We start from the raw sequence: 22,612 nt of genomic DNA, 5'->3' as shown, positions 1-22,612 counted from the left end.
GGCAAGACAACCCTGATACAATTTCATTTCATCAACAAAGGGTTTTTTATGGTGATTCTTGGATCCAAAGCTGAGAAAGAATCGGTTCTCGCATTGATAGTAGGCTTCAGAGGTAATCTTATGTACACTTTGCCCTAGTGATCATCTTTCTCTACTATGGATGGTATTCTAGCTCATGAATGCCTGATTTGGATCGAATTTATTGATCTCCCTCCATGGCTGGCTAATGAAAAGGGATTAGGATTTGGGCTGACATATGGGATCCTCACCCAAAGCAGCAAATTAGTGCCCAAACTACAACTGATAGGTTTTCTTTGAGTGAGAAGGAAACCGCATGGGTAGAGATTGTATTCAGTCTAAGGAAAGAGAATTGGCCTTCCTTGCCAGCTAGAATGATGGATAGCCCCCTCAAATACCATGCTTCGCCCGACGCTGATAAGTAGTTGTGTCACTATTAATCTTGGAGGGACTACAAGGCCCCCTCACCAACAATATAATATAACGAGCTTACAAACCCAATGGAGGAAGAAATTTCCCTAAAGACCATAGCAACATGGAAGAAAAGGGCTAGAAGTGTTTGGAGAGCCACCTCGGCTTACAAGATGAACTTCTTGCATTTGAGGCTTATGCTCAAGAGGCTTCCTTTGTTATCTAGATTGAGCAAGAGGTCGGCAATCTCCCTAATGTGTCCACTTTGCAGGAGAGCAAAGAAAACATTAAAATATCTATTTTGCGAGTGCATGAGAGTGGAACCTCTATGAGGCAAGCAACTAAAAGTTGGTTAAGACAAGCCAATCTCAAGGATGACTTCAGCATGTTTGTTGCTTTTTCTAGAGATCAAGCTCTTCCAGATGAGCTATCAACTAAGGCCTAGGCCTTGCTGCATCTAGTGAATGTTGTAACTCTTTTTTAACTCTACTCAGTATATCATGAAAGCACATTACCAACAAAAAAAGCATGTTCATTGGTGGTGCAAGTTGATGTAAAAGATGCGTGTGGCCTCACTATAGATGGTGGAAATGTATTCCAAATGTGATGCACTTGTATGCCTTGGAAGTATGGCTAGTGTAGCACACTTGCAAAAGATTAGCAAGTGCTTACAAGCTTCTTAGTCCAAATGTTATCTCTTGGTCTGCATCAATGCACATTATCTATTGAAAGTGCTATAGCAAGGCATCTTGACAAGGCTATAGCAACTTTCAAAAAGCTACCATGTTCTTTGTCCTCTTATTTGGTCTACTCAATTGGCTCTACTAGTATCACAAGGGGAAACTATGATGCTTGGGAAGTGGACCTTTGGGCATGCACTACATAGAAATGCTAGGGCAACTTAGGTACATAACTAAACAATTATGCAGCTACTAGTGAATGAAATCATTTGAGTAGAACTCTCACTATGGATTTAGCATCTACTAAAGGGTGGAGTTTTTGAGTATTTGCTAAACCTTGAATGCACATGATAAGCAATAGAGTGATATCTACCCCCAAAACTCATTGGCTAATAGAGAAGACACCATTATATAACAAATAAACAAATGAAAATCCACAAAATTAATATAAATAATATCTCATTTTTATAATAATAAATTAATGAATTATCATAGTAGTCGCACATGGAGCACTTTGTGTAATAAGTCCCTGTTATGTAACAAATGGACAAATGAAAAATAAATCAATGACATCTTATTTTCATAGCAAAGAGTAAATCAATTGGTATAACAATTGAACCTCATAAACATAAAGCCTACCATACATGTTGGTGCCCATGAGGTATCTCAATAAACATGGTTAGATCCAACAATCCCAGTTTTTAAAATAAAAATCATTAATAAGAAAAGTGTAGCAAAGGCACAAATGCCAAATGTGAACAAGCCGGTAAGTTTAAGCATCCAGTCAATCAACCTGTTTAAACTCGCGAAGATAAGGAACAAAAAATTGTGCTTTTAAACACACATACACATGTGCACACATTGCAATTTAAAACACTTCCGCATTGAGTTTAGGCATTCTAAAAGTGAAAAGAAAAGTAGCATTTGGGCCAAGCAGAGAGAGAGAGAGAGAGAGAGAGAGAGAGAGAGAGAGAGAGAGAGAGAGAGAGAGAGAGAGAGAGAGAGAGAGAGAGAGAGAGAGAGAGAGAGAGAGAGAGAGCAAAAAGACCCATTTGAGGAGCTTTTACAATAGAAAGAGAAGCCTCTTCTTGAAAGATTCAAGTTATGCTTCACTTCGTGCTCTCATAACCGATTGTTGGCAATTTTTTCCTTTAAGCTTGTCATTTTGTTTAGATCTTGGGTCTCTTATTTCTTTTTGTTGTTTAGGGTTTTCAATAATGACCTTTCATGAAAACATGGAGGCTACCAATAATTTAAACACAAGAAACTACAATTTAAGCACACTTTTAAGCGCAACCATGATGTTTCTAGTTTTTGTTTTTATTTGTCTAGTTTTATTTGTTGTTGCATCCATTTAAATGTGTAGTATAGTACTAATTTGAATGCAATTGAATTAACTGATAACACATTTATAAATGTGGACATTTATACATTTTAAAATGGACAATACCTATTGTAGATGTGCCAACTTTTTTCTACAAACATTGCATTTGTTTGCAGACTAGGCTACAATTAAAGTAGCTAGATATTGACCTATTAATCTGTTAAATCAACCTTTAGCAATGAGAATTGCAAAACTAGGTCTATGAATCTCATTTATGAATTAAAATAGATTTTAAGACATTTGAAACTTGACCCTGACACTCTCTTGTGGTCAAGGAGAGATTCCAAGCTTCTCATTTTCTCATTTAGTGTCCTATTGGGACACCAACTCTTGTAGAGCTTGAATCTTTCAAGAATTAGCTTTTCCATACACAACAAAAGCGAAGGCTTGTTATCTATCCATAGCCCTCTCTTACATCATACTCTTGCAAGGTAGTTCACCTACTTGACTATCACAAAAGCTAGAAATTCAACATCTAGTAGCCCTCAACTTGAATCTTGTTCCATGTTGGCATCTAAAAAGACAACTCAATAGACAATATCAACAAAAAGAACTTAGAAAAATAATAGCCTACAAGTATATACCATTTTGTGAGACCCATGAGAGGTTATCTGCATAAGTCTTCCAGTGTTATTTGGATATGGGTATACACCATTTTGTGATGCTCATGAGAGGCTATTTGTGAGACCCATGAGAGGTTATTTGGATAGGCCTATCAATGTCTTATGAAGGAACCTCCAAATAAGAAAGGTTGGCCAATTCACACTCAAGGATCAGAAGTTGGTGATGAGTATACGAATGATCCTAATAATAATGCTTTGGTGGATGTTATTGTCATCTAAACAAGTATGGATACCCATAACAAGAAAGGTTGGCCAATTCGCGCTCAAGGATCAAAAGTTGGTGATGAGTATCCAAATGATCCTAATAATAATGCTTTGGTGGATGTTATTGTCATCTCAACAAGTATGGATACCCATAACAAGAAAGGTTGGTCAATTCACGTTCAAGGATCAAATGTTGGTGATGAGTATTCGAACCATTCTAATATAAATGCTTCGGTGGATGTTATTGTCTAAACAAGTATGGATACTCATAATAGTACATGTGTTAATCATTTTCTTGTGGGAGCACCTCTCTCATTGGCTTTGAGTTATACATGATAGAACAAGTTGGTAGTCTTTATAAGGGTCGTCTAAAAGTAAGGCCCTTCTTGAATGCTGTTTAATAGACTCCCTTGTTGTGGCTTTTTTGTGGAAAATACAAGTTGAAGTGTGATATTTTTCTACCATAAATAGCAATCAATGAGTTAATTGGAAGGCTTATAGGAAGGGTTTTGCATTTTTCTTGATCTTTGTAAGGACATCTAACTTCTTCTACTAGAACAAACTTAGGACCATTGACAAAGGTCATCACACAAGGTAGAGATTTTGCGTGTTTACCATTCTAAGTACCTAGGATTTTCTTGGATATAACACTCCCATGTACTAGAATAATGTTTTCATGACTATAATCATTATCACTAAGTTTTGATCCTTGAGATTGGGGTGATCAAGCTCTCTTTGTTAGAGGTTCCTTCTCAAGAAAATTTGATCCTTGAGATTGGAGTGATCAAGCTCTCTTTTGTGAGAGGTTTCTTCTCAAGAAGTTGGAGGGCTTATTTGAATAACTTCTCTTAGTTCTCATTATAATATGTTTCCTATGGCTATTTCTTTTCTAAATCCCAAGGTGACACCTAGCACAACCCTATCTCAGTGTTCTCACAAAGGCGACTGTAGTGCCGAAACCTTACTCATGGTAATAATCTTATGCATACCATGAGGCAAATTTCTTTCTCAAAGTAAGTTGCTATTCTTTGTTTAGAGGTACCTTCTAGATTTAGGATTTTTGTTCTTCCTTGTATGCTATTATAGATTATGTATTGCATGCACTTTCACTCCTTTGGTAGTCTCTGCATGAAGAATTGTATTGCTTATATCATAAGAAGTTTTTAATGAAGAAATTTGTAGATGCTCTTAAGAATGGCACTTGAAAAGGATTATAAGAGAACCCTCGACCAGGCTTTTTCACCTTTGAGAAACTACAACTTCCAATTTTCGATAAGTTGTTGAATGAGATAATAGTGCTTTATCCATACATACATGAACATTTACTCGGGAAAGAAGATTCCATTTTCTTCTCTTAATGTGAGCATTTGGATGGACTTTGGAAAGATAAACCTTAAACTCACTTTATAAGCTTAGCATGATCAAGGCACTTATTATCTAAAGCCAACATGAAAGTTTAATGTTAATTTTCATGGGATTATGTTTTCCCACCATGTAAGTTAGTACATCATGTAACTTAAAACTTACTTACACTATGCCTATATCCCAACCTTGCTTCATACAAAGAGACACAAGGATTATAATGTCTATACTAAGCATGGTATGTAGGTTCCATGTCTTTGATTTGGTACTAATAAACACTATATTTAATACAGTCATACATATTATCCAACTTTTTTATAGCTTGTAACTTAAATTTTACTTACACTATGATGTGTTTATGCCCCATGCCTTGCTTGGCATAGATACAAATTGCTTTGTTGGTGTGTTCGCACCATATTTCGACTGCCGGCTCTCGCCAGCGGTCCATTAGCTTCTATGCAATCTACTCCACCATAACCTTGATAAATAACATCCTCCGGCCATACATCTTCGTAATGATAATCTCTTGATTATAAAGTATCTATAATCGTAGGTATTAAAAATCCAGTAAGTGTAAAAGTACTATCGTGTTTAGGATCACATCCAATTTGTAATACTCATTTTCCCCGCCTGGCCAAGGCTATTGATATGTTGCAACTAGTTGTTGATTTTCCTATTCCGCCTTTACCATAAATTGCTATTTTCGTTCCTCAAAGCTCCAAATTCTTATTGATTATTGCAACTGCTCCTTGATCTCCCAAAGACCAACTCAAACATTAGAAACGTGTATGAAATAAATTTTCATAATTAATGATTTTTTCAAATGAGTTTTTTTTCCTTTCTGAGACTCTTACCATAATAAATACTATGACTATTCTACCATGCTTCTCGGAAAGAGAGGAAGAAAAACTCGTGATTGGTTATTGATCAGTACGCCATGTGGGGGGGGGGGGGGGGGGGTAGGCCAAACCACGACGGGATCAACTATGACCGGGATCTTCCGCACCAAACCCCCCCAATTTGTAGACTCTATCCAACCGAAAAGGCGAAAGGGATTGCTATCACTATGGCTTCCTCCTATAATAGAAGTTGAGTCATATCCAAGCTTTATAAAGTATCGATTCATTCAACATGTATGGGATGAGACCCCCATCATTTTCCTCGATAGCTCAGCGGTAGAGCGGTCGGCTATTAACCGATTGGTCATAGGTTCAAATCCTATTCGGGGAGATTCATTGATTTCGGTCGAATAAAGATAGAAGGAAAGAGGTATCCGATGATGCAGGTGATGTTGCAGGTTGCCGGTAGGACAAACAACTTGATTTGCACCAAACGCCAAAAGAGGGGAAAATCTAACAAATAAAAATAGCTAGGCATCTCTCTTTATCTTTTCTCACGAGGCATCAAATGTTGCTAGAAACTTGAACTCTCTGCATCTCGGACTCCCTGTTAGTATTTTTCCGCTCTTGCACCAAACAACCCGCGTGGACTTGAGTACATGATTGCAAAACTACTATAGGCAAACTACGAAAGCCAATGAGAAATATAACAAACTATTAAGAACATTGTAAATAAACTCATAAAGCTCAGAGAACTACTCTACATATGATAGAATAAGGCATAGAGATTACGAAAACATCAATAAAATACTACAAGATCGTAGAACCTTCAGCCAATACATCCTTCATATGCATGCAAATATGTATCTTTTTCAACCTTAGTCTAATGTGAAGACAACTAAGCCTTTCTAAGGATATGATTATGGGCAATTACCAGTGCCAACACCTAGCATTGCTCAGTGGATGGTTGCATATAGTACCCATGACTTGAAACCACATATCCTTTGATCCAGAGTGAAATATAATGCAACAATTTTAAGGCAACATGCCAATGATGGGAACCCATCAAGTACAATGACATTCGTAGCACATTGTAGAAAATAAAGACATAGAACCATGATTGACTAAGTAGATTGCTACTCTAATAATAAAGTAGGGACATTAATCAAAAGATATATTAAGGATGCTCAAGCATTTGCCATATATTGAATGTATCGCACAAAGTAGATCTCAAATAAATAAGTGCATAATCAAAGAAATATGCAAGATAATCCAATAAGGCTTGTAAAAGAAAACAATACCAATTTGCACAAGCATCATGATCTTCCACAACTTCAATTTTCGTGATATCATTTGTAAAGTCTTTATTGGAATCAACCCAAATAGATAAAATCAATATCTACAGATTTTCGAGTCTATTTTCAAGTTCCTAAAACTTGTTGTTTTTCAAGTTGCTATAGCACTTCCTATTATTGCAAGAATTTAAGATTTTGATAAGAATTGCAGGAATTTATGTTCATGCAAAATTTCAGGTTCTTGTAGTCCATCCTTGATATGGAAAACTGCAACATACTTCTAGTACTAGCATCTAACAATATAAAACCATCTCTATCATGCTAAAAAACTAACTAACTTGAACAACATCAATCATTCTCTATTGTAACATGAACTGCATAAATATCCATTGTAGGTACTTGCATGCTTCCATTTGCCCCAACTTCATTGACAAACTGATTTGACTCCTTAAAAACTTCAGAAATATCAATTTGAACTACACATATAGGCAACCACTACTTACAATAGTGAAAACTTGTTAAATTTCTTGAAGATGAATTGTCCAATGATTTGAATAGCATATTGCATGTTGAAAATATTGATATCATGAACAAATATGTCCAAAGATAGTATATTCTGCACTATAGATAGTAGCACTTCAAGTGTTTGCAAAGCCTTTCATTGAAATCCAACTTATCAGCAGCTAAATTATCTTCCTAAAAAAAAAAGAGAAGAGAACCAATAAAATCATCCACAATAACACCTTCATTTTGAAAAACACAATAGTTAAGCTTGTCATTTAGGAAAACATCATCATCTTGAGCACCTTCATTTTTAAAAACATAATAATTAAGCTTGTCATTCATGAAAACATCCACAATAACACCTTCATTTTGAAAAACATAATAATAGCTTATCATTCATGAAAACACCATCATCTTGAGTACATAATTAATCTTATTGATTGCCAAACTAAACAACTTCCTTGTTGATAACTTTATTAACTTTTCATTGTTAAGTATATATCAAAATATGGAAAGTACCTTCAAGTTATGGATGCAAGTTGAGTGATGTTCCACTTTCCCATTGGCAAAGCACTATTGTTAGGTTTGACGTACTTGAGGATTCTTGGCTTCTTTGGCTCTTGTCCTCTTTCATTCGCTTTGCCTCAAATTTTGGCAAGCCTATATGTAAAGGGTATTGCCAAAATCATCATCATCACTAGAGCTAGAATAAAAGTCCGAATCCAAAACCTCATAATACTTCTCTATAAGCCTTTCAATCGCTAAGAAATCTCCCAAATATGCTTTATCGTTGAGAAAGACTTAACTTTCTTGCCTTCTTGTTCATCATGCCACTCATAAGCTTCTTAAAGTACATGCTAGAAAAAACTCAACTTTTCCCATGCTTTATCCATCTTTGAACTTGAACCCTTCTTTTATACTAAAAAAAATCTCTTACAAATATTAAAAAATTCCTTACATAAATCAACCATGCAAAAAACTTGTAAGATTCCCTTTTTCACAAGGCTCATTAACATAGGGATAATATTTTGAAGAGTGTCCATGCTCAAAAGAAACATGCATCCTTCTACTTTTGCTTTGATTTACCCATTGGAGTTAATAAGAGTGATAGATTTTAAACTTACAAACTGAAGATGAAACTTGAATGATCCCTTTGAATATTTCATGGGCTTCTTATAGTAGGCAAAAGGTACTTCTTCCTCTTTCTTATTAGAACTAGTAGCCCTTTCATACATGGAAGGTACTCCTACAGAAGTCCTTGCATTCTAAAACTCATTTGTGAACAATATGTCACTTTTATCATCTATGGTTGAAGATGTTGCTGCTGCTTCTCCTTGATTATGCTACTACTTTGTTAATAACTTCCTTGATTCTTTCCTAATTTCAAATCAAATGACTTTGGAAGGATGAGAATAACTATCCAACATATAAACAAAGTGGTAGAAGTTGCCCTTTGACAAGCATCATCTTGCACCACATGATATACAACCTCTTTAGGGTTTGTAGGTGATTCACAAATCAACCAATCAAACACTATTGTTTTTGCAGCCAAATTGAACTTGATGTATAGGTCATCATGTGTAGGATTGCCAATGTGTTACAACCCTAATTCTAACAAATAAATCATATAAATCAATAAAGTTTGAAGAACATTATAAATATGCTATATAAGACCCAAAGAAATACTACATAGATGATAAAGTCTCTTCCAAGCACCTTATAGGATTTGCATTTGTTGCTTCATTAAAAAAACCACGTCTGTATCAATCATCTACTTCTATAGTCTCTTGCATTGTTGGCATCTTTCACATGCAACCAAACCTAAATTGACACTGATGGAGACTAAGGCTTCCCACATGTAGATCATACCAACTAAGTGTAACCATCAATATGGATAGAAAATAAAATAAAATTAAGAGGTAGGGCGCCGAAGATCATATCTACATGTTGATGGATAGCATTACATGTTTTCTAGTGGATTGAAGTAGGGCCAATAGTCAGCACGAATGAACCTTATCAGTTATACATGTACATCAAGAAAATATTTGTGTCTTGGTAGCTAAACTAATGATCACGTGAATGCAAACTCTGACTTTGGTACTAGAAGTAAGTGTATCCTTGATAGAAAAGTTGGGCGAACATAACTCTATAAGCATTGAAATTCACTTTCATATTGTCTAATTGTCTTACAATGCAAGTCCATTATAGGGGCTCTTAGGCCTTGAATACCTTTTGCATGGTGCTCATTGCAAACTTAAGCATTGGCCTATAAGAATGAGTGAGATAGTGAAAGAAAGAGATATTGGTAAATGCCTTGTGGCCTTTCAAATATTCATATACTTTAGTTTTGGAACTTCAATAATGAGTTACCATGCCATTGATTTTGTTTATTGAGAATGTCATAATTTCACCACTCATGCTCTACATTTCCCATGGGTAGTTTTGAGCAATAGAAGTGCTCCTAGAAATATATGCATCTATACAGCTCCATGGGGTTTATACTTCATACATGAAGTTGACGCCTTTTGTACTAGGATGCATTTTCCCCTTGACAACACAGGGGACAATATGCCCAATGTGTTTATAGATTTTGGAGGGAATTGTGCCAATTCGTCTTGTATAGCAATTAGGTAGTTCAACTACACCAATCACACATCACATATGCTTTTGAACCTTCTAACCATTCTTCTTTTTTCCTTGGTAGAGACACCATATGGAGTGACTTGAAAATATGATCACTACCATCTCCATTGATCGTTGGTCATCACAACCTAAAATAAATAGCCTAACTTACAAGCATTTATAGTGCTCTCTTCAGTTATGCCATTGAGATTTCACAACCATCAGGTTATGCCATTGAGGTTTCACAACCATCAAGTTTGATGTGTTTTGCCCCCCTCAAATAAGCCGCAAGTGACTATACATTGATGAAATTGGCTTAGGGTGTGAGAGCGGTGAGGGAGTTCTTTTTAACGAAACCCTAAAGCTAGTAATCGCTCCCCTTGAAGCCCTCAAACCCTCTCGCGATCTAGCCTGGCGGGCAGCCTCCGTGTGCGTCTGCAGCCATGGTGACAGCAAAGAAGACGGTAAGTCCCTTCTCTGTGGTGACAAGTCTCACCGCTGCGCTTCCTGTGTGCAGTGTGCTGTTTGCGTATGGCGTCTGTCGTTTCATAATGGTCAATCATGTGGCCAACGTTTGGTTATGCGTTGCGATGGCGCACATGTCGATCTGTTGTGAGGGATGCCAAGCCGTAAACCTGCAGTACGAAAGATGTCTCAGCATTTCACCGCAAACCGAGACAACATCGTCAAATAATTCGCTGTGAATTCGCACGCGTTATTATGATTAAGCTGTTTACGTTAGTCGGTCTCCACACGAGAACCTCTGCTTCGACGTACTTTATACTGATCAGGGAAGCCGAGAGAAGATTATAGTCATTATGGATTGCATCAGCCTGCCTGGTTCCTCTCCTAATCATAAAATTTCGGAATCAAACTACCATTAAAGATGTTTTGCTGTGTTCCACCTGTTTTTCGCTGACAGGCATATTTTGCTACCATGTGGCACAAAATGTCTGAGCGCATTATATGCATAGGTTTGCCAAGGTGAGGGATGACAGGTGTGGTGAACGGAGGCTTATCTCTATGCCCGACACTGTCAAAGGCCTTTTCTTGCCCCGACCGGTCAGGGTTCTTTGTGTGAACGTGACTCTTGTGGATGCGTTTTTCTGTGATAGTAGCTGAAGCAATGCATCTCTAACAACTATATGGTTCAGCTATGATGAAGCTGGAACATCGCGAGGATGGATGTAAAAGTTGGGGTGGGTTTCACACAGTAGTGAAGGAAAGGTTTATCTTAATGCTCAGTGCATTATTAAATGCTATTGCTTTACCCACCTGGCTAGGATTCATAGTTTGAACATACATCACATGGAAGAATCCTTTGTTTGTGACGATAACCAGGAAAGTGTGCCGCACAGTGGTGCGGTTCAGCTGTGATCAAGGTGTCTGATAAGCAGACTTGTAGACGTGAGTTCAACTTGTAGATTTGAAGTGCCGCTGACCTCAAGGCTCTCTACTAGGAGATTTCTGAAAGGGACCCTTCTGTAATGCTCCTAAACCAGCTGGCAACCCAAAAGTCCCTTGACAAGTCTGGTGTATTGCTAATGCTTGAAGCTATTGTGGCCAAATTAACGCAGGTTTGCTTAATGGCAGAAAGAATATGTATTATAACATAACAGGTATACCGTTTTGGCTTCATTCTGTGTGTTCCTCATGGGCTGAACATGATCTGTATTTCAGGTGTGATGCTGTTCTGTGTGCAAATGTGTTATTCCGTTCAGCATGTGCTAAAGTCTCTAGCCTTCTTAGTAGCCCTTGTGAATCATGTCCAGGGCATGTTTTTGTCTGTGCATCACAACATGTAACAATCATTTTATTGGACGTCATTCCTTGGAGTGACATTTGATGTATTTAAGCAACGTATTGGTTGTCTTATGTTTTCAGAAAAAGGCCCAAGAAAGCATCAATAACAGGCTAGCCCTTGTGATGAAGAGTGGAAAGTACACTCTGGGATATAAGACGACTTTGAAGTCACTGCGTGGTGGCAAGGGTATGATATAATGTTTGCTCTTTCCAATTTATGGAAGATTACTTTTTGTAATCAGTTTTTGATTTTTCATTGCAAGGGTACTTTTTATTTGCATTATGGAAAAATTATTTTTGAGAAACACTTTAATAAATGTTGAAACCCTTTCTACTGGCAGGTAAGCTTGTCATCATTGCAAACAACTGCCCCCCTTTAAGGAAGTCAGAAATCGAGTACTATGCCATGCTCTCAAAGACTGGTGTGCATCATTATACTGGAAGTAAGTATAATTTTCTCAGTTTTGTGGTGTATTTAACTCTTGAAGAGGGCTTGTGCTTATTCAGTTCACTATGTTCTTCTTCAGACAATGTAGATCTTGGCACAGCTTGTGGTAGATATTACAGAGTGTGCTGTCTCAGCATCACTGATCCTGGTAAATAATGTTTTGCACTTGTGAAATCCAAGCTTAGGTGTTTGTTACATATTTTTGTGACTGCTGTTTTGAATCATCGGTACTCCCTTTTCCTTGGCTAGAGTTTGTTCAATATGAAGTTGTTAATTTGGCTTATTTAAACTGTTTCAGGTGATTCTGATATCATCAGAACCATGCCAGCAGAGTAGCACAGCTCCAAGATGATTCTAACTATCAAGCTTCCATTTACTTGTTAATCGAGAATTTGAGGGCTTAGACAGCCACCTTCTTGTATTTCAAGATGAGGACTTCAGGCATCTGTTGATGCGATGAGTTTAAATGAATCTCATCTATTTTGATAACACCTCTCTGGGCTACTGTGTATTTTTGCATTTACTTTTCGTGTGCATGCTGTGTTGCAGTGGCATTGAGGAACTTGGTGATTTGGTCTGCGATTTCTTTGTTGGCAGTTATGTATGATGTTGTATTTCATCAGAGAAATTGCAAGCTTTGGCAACAGCTGATTGTAGTTCTTTAGCGAAGTGATTCAGCTCAGATGAAAATTTGTGAAATAAAAATTAGGTGTCACAGGTCTTCATCTGGTATAAACTTCATTGTTTTCGTGAGGCTGTTCTTGCTTTGTCTAGTTGCAAAGTCACCTATTCAGATTGAGCTGATCAAGTTGATTATGTCAATTCTGCATACTTCAATTTTCTTTCCATTGCACCACGTTACTGCTTGGGCTAGAGTTGACTCCTTGTCAAAGTTTTCTTCCCCTGGTGGTATATGTGTTCGTCGTTTGAATCCTTGCTTGGTTTTTGGGTACTTTGTAGCTCAATTGCATGACACATCTCTGCTTCCTGTGCAGACTGCTTCACTGTTTTGCTGCCTGCATGCGGGTTGCTTAGAGTTTATATTTTGGATGAAGGCATATTTGGGGTGAAAAGTCCTGAATTTGGTTCACTCTGTTACTTTTAGTATATGGCTTAGTATTGTATAAGTTAGTGTGCCATAGCATTGTTGATGGGAATATGAATCTTAGGAAACTGATGAACTAGGGTAGAGGTTGGGGACAGGTTTGATATTTTACTTCTAGTGATTGTCAATTAACGAGCTATTTGCAACTGTTGGCAACTGCCTGGTGTTACTTCTCTGTTTTGTAACCTTTAGATGCCTACAGATAAGTCAATGAAATATTGTGCAGATACAAAATTATGCCAGATTATTCAAAATACTGGCAATCAACCGTTCATCCATTTTCCAGAGTGTGTACATGTCAATCTCCAAAACCATGCCATTATGGTCTCAACAACTGACCAATAGACAGACAAATGACCTCCAAAGAGTGCTGGACTTTTTTGTGTTCCATATCTCCTGCAGCATTACGCTCCTTACAAACTGAAAGCTATAATATCCTTGCTCCATTCAGGAAACGTGGTTAGTCCAAATATACATGCTTCCTCCATTTCAGCTTCATGCTTTCTGGACACTCAGGCATCCAGAATGACCCCAGTACTGTCCCCAGGTGTTGCAGGTTCTGCATCCGTGCCAGAATAGGTGCCTGAGCACTTCAAGCTCACCACACACACATCTTCCTTCCTGAATCCCTCTGCTATACAGTTTTGATGCTGTTGCTAGTGGATTTGACCAATTCCTTGTATGCTTTTAGTTAAAGGATGCACTTGGGCCACAACTTCCCATACTATCTTGTTTGCCCTTGTGAGGCGCCAACCTGATATTGCCCCCTCAAAGCTTGTGCATTACTCCATCACTATTTTGCCAATGAGTTGCTGTATCTTTTTTTGCAAGAGACCTTTCCTTCTCAGTATCTCTGGTATGGATGGCGTGCAGGGCCAAATCTAGTATATAGATTCTTCTCACAGAATACTATGCCCTTGCTGGCTACCATTTGGCATTTTTAAGGATCCTTTTCCAATAACTTAGTAGTTCATCCACTATTCCTGATCCCTTAACCATATATATTGCTTGTGACATAACAGGACCTTTTGCTTTGAGTTTCCAAGAATTGCACCGTTGTGCATTACTCTCCCATGATCCGCCCACCAGCATTTGTGTCTATGGAGCTTTTTGCTCCCAACATCTTTAGTGGCTTTGCTCTCAATGAGTCACTTGCCATATCCACTGCCACCAAATTTAACCCCTACATTTTCTGACTAGTGAACCCCATTTGGCCTTGTTTTTCTTGCTCCATTGAGTTATTGGTAGGTAAAATCTCGCAGCGAAATAGTTTTCTTTTATTGTTCACTGGCTCTTCAAAACATTTCAATATTACGTTTTATAGTTATATGAATTGCTCGAGAGCTTTTAATTTAACATGGAGAGGCCAAGTTGTGGTGGTCCTGTACTGAACTTCTTTCATAGTCTCTCCAATTCCCATCAGATATCCAAGGTATCTAAACAACTGCCCTCTGTGCATAATCTTTCCTTTCCATTGTACCCTTTCATGTCATTCTCAGTCACACTTTTTAGTGCTAACTAGGACGGATTGACTATAAACCTGCAGCAGAGCTGTATAGTTCCAATAGACTTACATCATCGGCAACATTTTCCTTTCATGCATCGAGCATAATTAATAGATGATCCACAAATCCTTGACCAACTAATTAACTTTCTCTTGTACTTGATGCCCTCAATTGTCCCTTTGTTAGTCAGTCTCTAGTGTTTTGAATTGATGGTGTGTAGCTAGAGTAAATAGCAGTGGACTTATCAAGCATCCTTGTCGAATGTCTTTTACCCACTTGAAAGGGGGTTAATAGAGCACCATTTAGTGCTATGTATTTTTGCCTGGGTTGATAGAAACGAGGGGAGCCCTGCAAATCTGCTAGTACATCCTTTTCACTACTTGTTCAATGAATCTCCATCTGAACTTATCAAAAGCTTTTCCACATCCAATTGGAGAACTACTTTTTGCCTTGATGCTTTATCCCAATCGATAGCAATGATGGCATTCAATACATTATCCAATAGACTTCTTCCCTTGATGAACCCATGTTGATGTTCACTAACATGCATTTGAATGATTCGAGTTAACCTGTTTGCAATTGCTTTGGCCATAATCTTATAAATTGTGTTGGCTAAGGATATTGGCCGCCAGTACCACAATTTAGTGCACTGCTCTTGCTTGGGAACAAGAGTGATTATACTCTTCTTCCATGATGCAAGTAAAATTCTCCTTACTCCCATTATCTATTGATCATCTACCATGTGGGATCTTTGACTTCCTCCAAGAAGTGGTTAAACATCTCCATAGTAATATCATCATATCCAAGCAACTTCTTGATTCTTAGTCCTTTGACTGCAATATCCAATTCCTCTCTCAAAAAATGGCCGTTAAAGCATTCATTTTCCCTTGGGGTGATTGTTTTCTACACCCTCTCCAAGCTAAGTTCAACCGCTGTTGCATTATATTCCACCTTTTCACTATAGTTTTTGAAAGAAAGTGTGATATATAGAACTCGGTGATCTCCTTCTGGCTCACTATCCAGCTATTGTCCTCTTTTTGAATCGCAGTTAAACTCTCCCTAGATCTCTTACGCTTTGAGGTTGTGGAGAAATTCTGATGTGCCTATAGTCCAAGTCCAACACCATTGTCTTGTTATACAGTAGAGATATCTTTTCAATTTCTTTCACTAGTGCGAATTTCTTGATCAACAGCATATGTTGTAGTGCTAATACTTCCTCCTTGGACAGGCCTTCCTTAGCTAGTCTGGTGGCTAGGGCTTTCAATACCTCCTTTGCCCACATCAAATCCTCCTCCTCCTCCTTCCTACATAGATAGCCAAGAACCCTGCAAACTTATACAGTGCTGGACTCTGGTGATAAATCCTGACCAGGGGTCTTCTTGTTAATTTCCCATGTCATCTTTCGGCTTCTGGGTGCCCCCTTATGTCATGTGACTGAAGGCCACTTGTGTGTAATGACGGGGATTAGCTACCAGCTACTTGTACGATCCTTTTGTTCTAAGCAATTCAAATGCTTTTAACTCTAGTAATGTCGGGGCATTATCCGACAATAGGCACTTATAATCCACCGTTTGTGTGGTCACTGTTGGAAGCACCTGCCCATAGTCAATACAGTACTTACTAGTGATCAAGTCGTGCCTAGTATCCCATATGACTAAGAGAATTGTGTGTGTGTGGCCTATGTTCCAGCTGCAAATAATCCATGATATCCACCAGTCCATGCCCTTCCACTGCAGAGTTCCAATATTCAAACTCTCGTCCTGTGCACATGGCTATAGCTGTGGGAGCGTCCTCAGGTTTAATGATCATGTTAAGATCCCCACCTATTAAACCATATTCTTTATGTTGAGTTCCCCCAGTTTGAGCCACATGTTCACCCTTTCTCTGCCGCTGTTGTGACCATATATACTAAATCTACGGTTTGACCATCCCATTCTATCTCCACTACTAAGATCCTTCCATCCTCCAAGGAGAATTTGAGGTTTGCTTCTCTGCAGCCTTTGACTGGTATGAAACATCCCGAACCTACAAGCATACCCTATTCTTGAAAGGATGAGCAAGAGGTAGATAGGCTTACCAATGCCTCTGGCAATATCGGGTAGAAGATCCCAAAGGAATGCGGGGAGTTCGGGAATCTCCATCCATATTGGGCACTGATTTCTGATGGTGTCCTTTCTTGCTTCCAATGGCTGCCACGACAGGATGTAAACAATATCAAGTCCCCTAAAGTACATGCCTTGTGACAGAGTACGTACGTGCTCGGCAGCTTCCATTTTGTTAAACACCACCTCGATGAATCCTTTTCCACCATAATATATCTGGTCAATTGCGCCCTTGCCCTACAATATCGTGTTGAACCAACAAGCAACGTCCAATGCTTTAGGTGGCTTCTCGTCGAAGAAGACGAGAACTATCTTCTTACTAAATCTGAGAACGTTGCTACAAACGTTGTGTGCATCAATCGTAATCTTCTTGGCCGTTCCAGGGTTGTTCTCCTCCATGTACTTGTATAGGGTCGGTGCCGATGTCTCTGAGACCAGTAGCAGGTTGGCTTCAATGCATGCCTGATTGTCTTTCTCAGTGCCAAGTGATGCCTCTTCCTTTTTCTTGGTTTCCGTTGCATTGCTTTTCCCGACATCGCTGATGGCGCCTGATGTCAACTCAGGGTTGTCACGCTTCCTCTGCTGTGCGTATCCTCTACTGGTCTCTGCCCGTGAGCTTGCATCTGCAGCTTCCTCCCTCACTTCACTCTGGCTTTGAACCTCCATGCAATCCCTGCCTACGACACGTGCCTTTTGATACCACCTGTACAGGATGAGTGAATGTAAGTAATTAGACTTTATTAGCTCTAAATGCCCTTAATGCGCATTCCTAAGTAGGATCAATATGTTTTTTAATAGGTCATATGGGGCTATACCCGACAACACAAACACCAACCCATCTAGGATCATTGGTTATATTGAAAGGCTTAAGTAAAGCACACATGAACTTTTGTTTCGTAACCTTTATAGTAATGCATGAATGTATTAATAAATAATATATACATCCACCATTGCCAAAGGTAGAGATGGTTTGTAGCTAAGATGCAAGACCCTTAAACACTGCTCTATAGAGGCAATCTTATGCAGACCTATGAAGGCAATAATCCACCTTCAGACTATTCTATATTGAAAGGCTTAAGTAAAGCACACATGAACTTTTGTTTCGTAACCTTTATAGTAATGCATGAATGTATTAATAAATAATATATACATCCACCATTGCCAAAGGTAGAGATGGTTTGTAGCTAAGATGCAAGACCCTTAAACACTGCTCTATAGAGGCAATCTTATGCAGACCTATGAAGGCAATAATCCACCTTCAGACTATTCTAAAAATGAATGCTATCAAAGCAATTGTTCATGTGTTTCAAAATCACTATGATGGCTATAGGTCTAATGAATTTCCATATTTGCAAGAAACCCTTGTTCACTGGTTGTCATTTCCATAGAGAACCACTTTGGCTTCGATGGCCTTATGGAAACTTTGACTTCTATACCCAACTACACCCAACTTTGCAGATATATATCTCTTGAACTTTGATATAGTCTCAAAAGAGATTCGATTTGCCTCTTTCTAGTTAGTTTGGGGTTGAAATCTGTCTTGATTCAATGAGTCTTTTGCTGGTTGAGAACTTGTTCATGAGGGTTTTCCATAAAAATAGATGATATGGGAATTCCACTACCATTCCTTTGTTTTAGCTCGCGAAATCCAGCATAGACTCGACCCATTCCGCCTATCCCTCCTTAACCCCAGATGTCCCTTCTTTAACCCTGAAAGACTAGAAGATCGTTTCCTTGATAATTTAGGATTACTAAGCATTGGTGTCGAACCACTTTCAAAGGCTCTTGCATAAGTTCAATTTACTTGATTAAGAGGATTCTCCATAATGTGGCCTATTCTTTCAACTTGTTGAGACCTAATTACTTGTGATGGAGTGCTTTATCTCCTTCCATCGAGAGGCTAAAACTTTTGCATGCTCACCCCTATTAGATCTACTAAAGGTAGACGTTGCAAGCCCAAGTATGTTTTATCATGATAGATAGTATTGCCAATTTACCACCCAAAAAGTATCCTACACTTTTCCACTTTTGGACTTTGGATGTGCCCTTATTAATGAGCCATTCAAAGCATTGAATTTGGTTAATTTTGAGACCAAGTGGACATCCGAAATACCTTGCTATTTCTCCTTTTCTGATAATGTTGCAATTGTAATGCTATAGCCAGGGGGATCCTCATCTAGACCAAGATAAGAAAAATGCTTGGAATATTTTCATCAACACACCAACTTCCCTCGGATTGGTTCTGTTCACATTTAAATTATTATTGATGAAGAATTGGGTGGCCCATTGTCTTGCCATTAAGAAAATCTGAGACCATGAATTACTTCTCTTTGTACCCTAGCCAATCAATTTTCCTTTGTACCAACCAATCAATTTTCCTAAGGTAAGGATTAATGATAATTGCAAATAGCAATGGAGTTATTCAGACATCCTTATCAATCAGACCTTATAAGCTCAAAGGGTTGTGAGACCACTCCATTCACTTGAACATAGCATTGCCATAACCGGATTGAGAACTACATCTTAGAGTTTACACCCATGCACGTAGTTGTATTATTTTAGGCAAGAGGCAAGAGATATTTGATCCTTAGCACAATGATTTTGGCCATTTTCTTTTAGGATATTCTTAGCATTGAGGCTACTAGTGGGGTAGTTAAAGCATCTCAACTGATTTGGGGATTAACATAGATTACACTTGAGTTGACATCTTTAGAAACAAATCTGTCTTATTACGTAAAAATTGGTAAATTGGGTATAGTCCCACCCATAAGCATCCTAGAGGGCCTTGCATAACACAATTGGTATCTCATCTATTCCATGCAATTTGCTATCTTCAATTCCCTTTAGAGCCATCTGAATGATACCTTTTAAAACTGTACAAGTCAAGTCTATCGGTCCATGTTGCCTGCATCCTCTTCCATCAGGAAGCCCTCAAAAATATTGTGGACCTTAGAATATGACATATAGCTAGCTGAGAGCGCACTATTTGGCCAAGTGTTTGTAAAGGATGTAGATAATGTTCTCCATAGTCAAGTGCCTGACATTGTCTACATCATGTATGCATTGTAATAGACTCCCTCTTATGTTTGTTATCTAGTGACTTAAACATGAAACTTCATGGTGCATCACTTGCCTCCCATCAGGATTTTACTAGACTTTAGTAGCTTGAAATCAATAAGCCTCTTGCTCCTTAGGATAAGCTTCACATTCTTGCTAGAGTAGAGAAAGACAAAGATCACTAGGAGACAACAAGAGTAGATAACAAAGTTCTTCTAACTTGGGCAGCATTATTCATATTCCATCTCCTCTTAGATGCAAGAGCTTGGCCATGTTTTTTGGATTCGTCACCACAACACAATTACATCTAAACCATATCTTTGTTGGGTTTTCACCTTCTAGTTTTGAAGATTGCCACATGTTTGATTCTCATCACAAAATGATACATTTATTTTGAAAATGGGGCACCTCATTGCACTCTTCTGCTTCCAAATATGCAAAAGATTAGTTGAAGTGGCAAATGATCAAAGTCAGCCATGTCATCCAAGATAGCAAATATGTGGTCAATCGTTAGTCACATACTTGATTATTGGCATAAAGATGATCAAGTTGCACTGCTTGTCATGGCTCTCGTGATGGTGATTATGTCACATGTTGCAATGTCATTTCCCCTTTCCAAGCACACTTGCAAGATCTCTTAGGTCATGGAGGGCACACAATTGATCTCATTGGTCTCTTTTAGCCTTAATCATACCTCCACGTGTGTGTGATTGATCACCCCAACCATTGTCATGTTCTAATCACCAATCATCAAGGTTGGTGTGTCTTCCACTCTTTCTCTCGAGTATTCCCATTGTTCAACCTTCTTGGCTATTACATTTGCTGCATAAACTGAAATTTAGAACAATCATCTTTCCTTCGATTACAACCTCCACAACCAAAAGTGCACCTTCACCATCAACCCACAAGATCGTAGGATTTAGGGCAATTTGGATTATAATCATAGTACCTTCCCTTCTCTAATACTTCATGTGGCCAATGAGTTGAATATCCAAGCATTGTAACTCATTTAGCTTCATCCTCTTCTACCTTTTTTTCTTGTCATGCTAATATATCTAGCTTCCTTTTGTTTGATCAATAGATGCATCATACACTTTCTTTTTTGGGAACATAGGCCTCTCACATCCCAATAGATGAATTTGATCTTACTTGTAGCTATGCTCATCTTAGTAATCAACATCAACAAATAACTCATACCCTCCTTTAGTAGCCACATAGATAGTTTTGATCGACCAATGGCAAATAGGCTAGCTTCTTGATCGGGGGCTTCTCATTGTTTTTTGGCTATTTTCCCTCCTGCTTGCTCTCATTAGGGTCGATGTTCTGTCCCTGGGCTTGATCCAAGGTTGATGTTTTCTTTGTTCTTCAACTTAGCTTCGACATTGGTGCCAGTTCTACACATTTTTCTAGTAGTTCTTTTGTGAGGCCTCAGGCATCTCACTCTTCTTTGGGTCTACCCTCTTATTCTTCTGCTCTTCCTTGTTTTTCTACAGTCTCCATTAGAGCATTGATAGTTTGCTCTTCTTTAGCTTTGGTTTCCTCTTTAAGTTTTTCATTTTTATTCCAACAATTCTTAGCATAATAACCCCCTTAGTTGTAGTTGTGGCATGAGTCCAGGAAGGGCGACACACACTTGCAACATGATTTCAAGCCCACTAGAATCCACCACATCCAAGTGCTTTGGGTGTTCTTGTGATCTCACATGATGTAGTTTGGTTTAAGGGTTCCCATGGCATGGTAAATACAACGTTTTCTTTGTGTTTGATTGTGCATTGAGCATCGAGGCTCTCTTTGTCGCCTAGCTAATATTGTTGAATGATGTCCTTACCTTGATCAGTTGTAGCAAACCATTTCGATTCAACTTCAAATTAGGAAATAGTAGCTACAAGGTTGGTGGATATTGGGACTCAATTGTTATGAGAGTATATGAGACAATGCTTCTAACTTCCTTGTGTTATGGATCTACTAACTCTTTGCCCTTCTCCTTAGGATCCATTTTTGTGGTTTCAACAACAATGTTGCTATCCTATTTCCTATTCTTGTTTAGCTAAAAAAGGTGACTTGGACATGGGGGACTTCCAGTATTTTGGGTGGATTAGCAACCACCTTTGGTTTTCACTCCTTAATGTTCAATGTATGATACCTTCTCCTTTTTAGGTTTGTCTAGGTCGAACCGAGTGATACCACAATTTATTCTGTTTCCCTTGTGGAGATGACTTCTCATATGCCTTTGGTTTCTCTTGTGAGTCACAAACTACTTGAGCTAGTTGCACTTCAAGTGTTGTTGTAGGATCCAGAGTCTTCTTTTGATAGATGAGAGCTTGTTTTCCCTTAGCTAGATTAGGTGGTTTGATTCCAATACCCACTTAGCTTTTAACCTAGATTTTTTCTAGGTCCAATTCTATTCCTTCACATTGAAGCCTTAGCATTAGGTGGGGGAGGTGGTCTAGGCAACCTTAACCATTGGCTTTTTGCATAGTACCCTTGCCTATATAGTAGGGCCTTGGAAACCCATCATTGCTTTGTGTTAACTCTTCATTAGCACTTATGATTGCTAGCTTAGATATGCTAATGGTATAAGTTTGTCATCATCGAGGTCAATATTGGTAGCCTTGACTTATACCATATGACTGTGAGATATGTGGTGTTG

General features: G+C 38.4%; 1 protein-coding gene and 1 non-coding gene across 2 annotated transcripts; both read left to right on the top strand.

Moving 5' to 3' along the window:
• Window positions 1–5,840: 5,840 nt before the first annotated feature.
• Window positions 5,841–5,912, top strand: TRNAN-AUU (transfer RNA asparagine (anticodon AUU)). Its single transcript has one exon. It is a non-coding gene; the product is annotated as a tRNA-Asn (tRNA).
• A 4,336-nt stretch (window positions 5,913–10,248) lies between these two features.
• Window positions 10,249–12,682, top strand: LOC148039185 (large ribosomal subunit protein eL30). Its single transcript, XM_087675087.1, has 5 exons — window positions 10,249–10,406; window positions 11,827–11,932; window positions 12,087–12,188; window positions 12,273–12,341; window positions 12,492–12,682. The coding sequence occupies exons 1-5, from the start codon at window positions 10,386–10,388 to the stop codon at window positions 12,527–12,529; spliced, it is 336 nt and encodes a 111-aa protein (XP_087531213.1). The 5' UTR covers window positions 10,249–10,385; the 3' UTR covers window positions 12,530–12,682.
• The last annotated feature ends 9,930 nt before the right edge of the window (window positions 12,683–22,612 follow it).

Source organism: Lygodium microphyllum, chromosome 3, assembly GCF_053477565.2.
Source record: "Lygodium microphyllum isolate KBCC chromosome 3, Lygodium_microphyllum_v1.1.10, whole genome shotgun sequence".
NCBI lineage: Eukaryota > Viridiplantae > Streptophyta > Polypodiopsida > Schizaeales > Lygodiaceae > Lygodium > Lygodium microphyllum.
Note: the sequence above shows the minus strand (reverse complement) of the source record. Positions and strands in the feature narration are given on the sequence as shown.